The 2,709-nt window shown below is 18.5% G+C and overlaps 1 protein-coding gene across 1 annotated transcript in view; it reads right to left on the reverse strand. All coding sequences in view use genetic code 6, as the record gives it.

Annotated features, from left to right (window-relative positions):
• Window positions 1–802: 802 nt before the first annotated feature.
• The window catches only part of TTHERM_01378930 (kinase domain protein), a gene marked incomplete at both ends in the record, with an annotated part of 10,995 nt that continues 9,088 nt past the window's right edge, over window positions 803–2,709 (reverse strand). Inside the window, 5 exons of the mRNA XM_001023121.3 lie at window positions 803–916; window positions 1,256–1,289; window positions 1,534–1,623; window positions 1,920–2,009; window positions 2,276–2,365. Of these exons, the coding sequence (XP_001023121.3) occupies window positions 803–916; window positions 1,256–1,289; window positions 1,534–1,623; window positions 1,920–2,009; window positions 2,276–2,365 (418 nt within the window). The remainder of the gene's footprint in view (window positions 917–1,255; window positions 1,290–1,533; window positions 1,624–1,919; window positions 2,010–2,275; window positions 2,366–2,709) is intronic.

Genomic DNA, 2,709 nt, shown 5'->3' on the forward strand with positions numbered 1-2,709 from the left:
TAAGAAAAGTAAATTTCCTTATAAACCTTTGAATAAAATAAATAGGGTAAAACATATTCAAAGTTTTTATTACAAGCAAGCAAGATTTAATAAAAAAATATTAGAAGGTAATTAATTAACTAATCTTTTTACAAATAAATTTTTATTTTGATTTAATTGAAAAAATTTCTAAAAAATAATAAAATATAAATCATTTTTTTGCTTTTAAAAAGTGATGAGCCAGCCAAATAATATTTGTTAGATTCAGGCAACACAATTTACGAAATCAGAAATGCACTTTCTTTCTTTTTTGTTTATTTGTTTGCTTATTATAAATAAAATAAACACTTGGATTATTATTAACAAATATTAAAAATAATATGAATTTGTGAAATATATTTTTATGTATTCTATATTGATTGTAGCTCCAACTTTTAATTTCTTTTTTTTTAAAAAAAACATGAAAAAAAAATCAATTATTAAGTTTTTACTTTTAAATATTTTTTATTAACCAGAAAGAGAGATAGATAGATAACTTAACTTAGTAAACAATTATATTTAATTTAATTGAAATATTGATTTAAAATTCCATTTTTTTTGTTTTGAAGTAAGAGAACAATTTCATATTGATAATATGTAAATAAATATATAAGTAATGCTTTAAAAAATCAAGATGTTCCTAGTTTTGGAAATTAAAAATTTCCATTCAAACAAAATATATTTGTGATCCAATTTGAAGTTATAATTTAAATAATTGCAAAATTTAACTTCTAACATTTATTCTTATGCAATTAATTTATTTATATGATTCAGTTAATAAAACTCATTAATAGATAAAGTTTATAACCCAATCATTTTAATGGGCAAAGGATGATAAGAACTTAGAAACTTCATAATAAAATTTAACTACAATTGAGGAAATGGCTTCAAGATCATACTATAATTAATTAATTAATAATATTATTAAATTATTAATTAAAATCTATATATTGTATTTGTATGGATATATATTTTGTGTTTTAACTGTTAATAATAATAATAATAATAATAATTTTTTTAATAAGCTATTTATTTATTAACTTACCAAAATAAATATAATATACATATATATAAAAAAATAATAAATCTATCTATCTATCTATATGTAACTATCATATTTTAGGTTAAAAATATTTAATATTTATTCATTCTTTGTTCACCGCTAACTAATTAATCATCAATAGAAATCCGTTTCAAAGACAACTAATCTTTTTAATTTAAGACACTTGGTTATTACTTTAAATGATTCTGATTCATCAATTTAGTTTTCACTTTTATATTTTTTTAAATTAAAATAAAATACTTAAAAAAATTAAATAGTTTTAGTTTTTTAATTAATTAAAAATTATTATTAAAATTAATAATAAAAAAAAGATTTGCATAATAAATAAGAAAAACAAAATAAATAAGATAAAATAATAAACAAATTAAAAGAGATAGTTAGTTATATTGTTTTAAATTCAAATTTATAATTAAAATTATCACAATTAAAACAAATAAACTGTTAGTTTTTACCCAAGATAAAGTGTCAGATTTGAGAGATAAGTGCAATTTGATAAAGCAGAGCTTAAGCCTTATGCACCTTGATCACTAACTTAATTCTCACTTTTTAAATATTGAAGAAAAAATATATCATTAAATAGTTAATTAGAAGGAAAAAATGAAGAAAAAATATGAAATAATAAGAAACTAATGAATAAATAAATAAATAAATAATAAAAATTAATGTTTAAAAATGAGTTAAATTAAGAAAGATCCAAGAAGAAAAAACACAAGTACATAAAAAGAAAAATATACTAAATTAAAAGCTAATAAACAAATTAAAAGAGTTAGTTATATTGTTCTAACTTCAATTCTATAACTAAAAATATCACAATCGAAAACAAATAAACTGTTTTTACCTAAGTATAAGCGTTAAATTTGAAAGATTAGTGCAAGATGTTAAAGCAGAGCCTAAATTTAATCCACCTTAATCACCGATTTAATTTCTACTTTTTAAATATTGAAGAAAAAATATATAATTTATTAGTTATTTAAAAATATTAAATAATAAGAAATGAATTAATTAATAAATAAATAATAAAAGCAAATGGCAAAAATAAAAAAATGAGCTAAATTAAGAAGAAGAAAAAACAAACGAAGTACAATAAAAAAGAAAAAGAAATCAAATATGAAGCAAATTAAAAGAGTTTTTTTGTTCAAAATTCATTTTTTTTACTAAAAATATTACAATCCAAAACAAATAAACTGTTTTTACCTAAGGTAAAGTGTCAAATTTGATAGATTAGTGCAATTTTCCAAAGCATTACCTAAGCCTGATACACCCTAATCGCCAATTTTATTCTCACTTTTAAAATATTTGAAGAAAAATATTTAAATAATGAATGTTCTATTTAGAGAAGAAAAAATATGAAATAATAAGAAATAAACTAATAAATAAAAGAAGTAAATGTTGAAAATAAAATAACGAGTTAAATAAAAAAATAGTAGAATAAAAATGAAAAAGAAAAATATATCAAATAAAAAGCTAATAAGCAAACTAATTAAAAGAGCTTAATTATTCTAAATTCATTTTTAAAACTAAAAATATCGCAATCCAAAGCAAATAAACTGTTTTTACTTACCTAACATTAAGTGTCAAATTTGAGAGATTAGTGCACTTTGTTAAAATAAAACCTAAGCATGATGCTC

Source organism: Tetrahymena thermophila (genome assembly GCF_000189635.1).
Source record: "Tetrahymena thermophila SB210 genomic scaffold scf_8254451, whole genome shotgun sequence".
Taxonomy (NCBI): Eukaryota; Ciliophora; class Oligohymenophorea; order Hymenostomatida; family Tetrahymenidae; genus Tetrahymena; species Tetrahymena thermophila.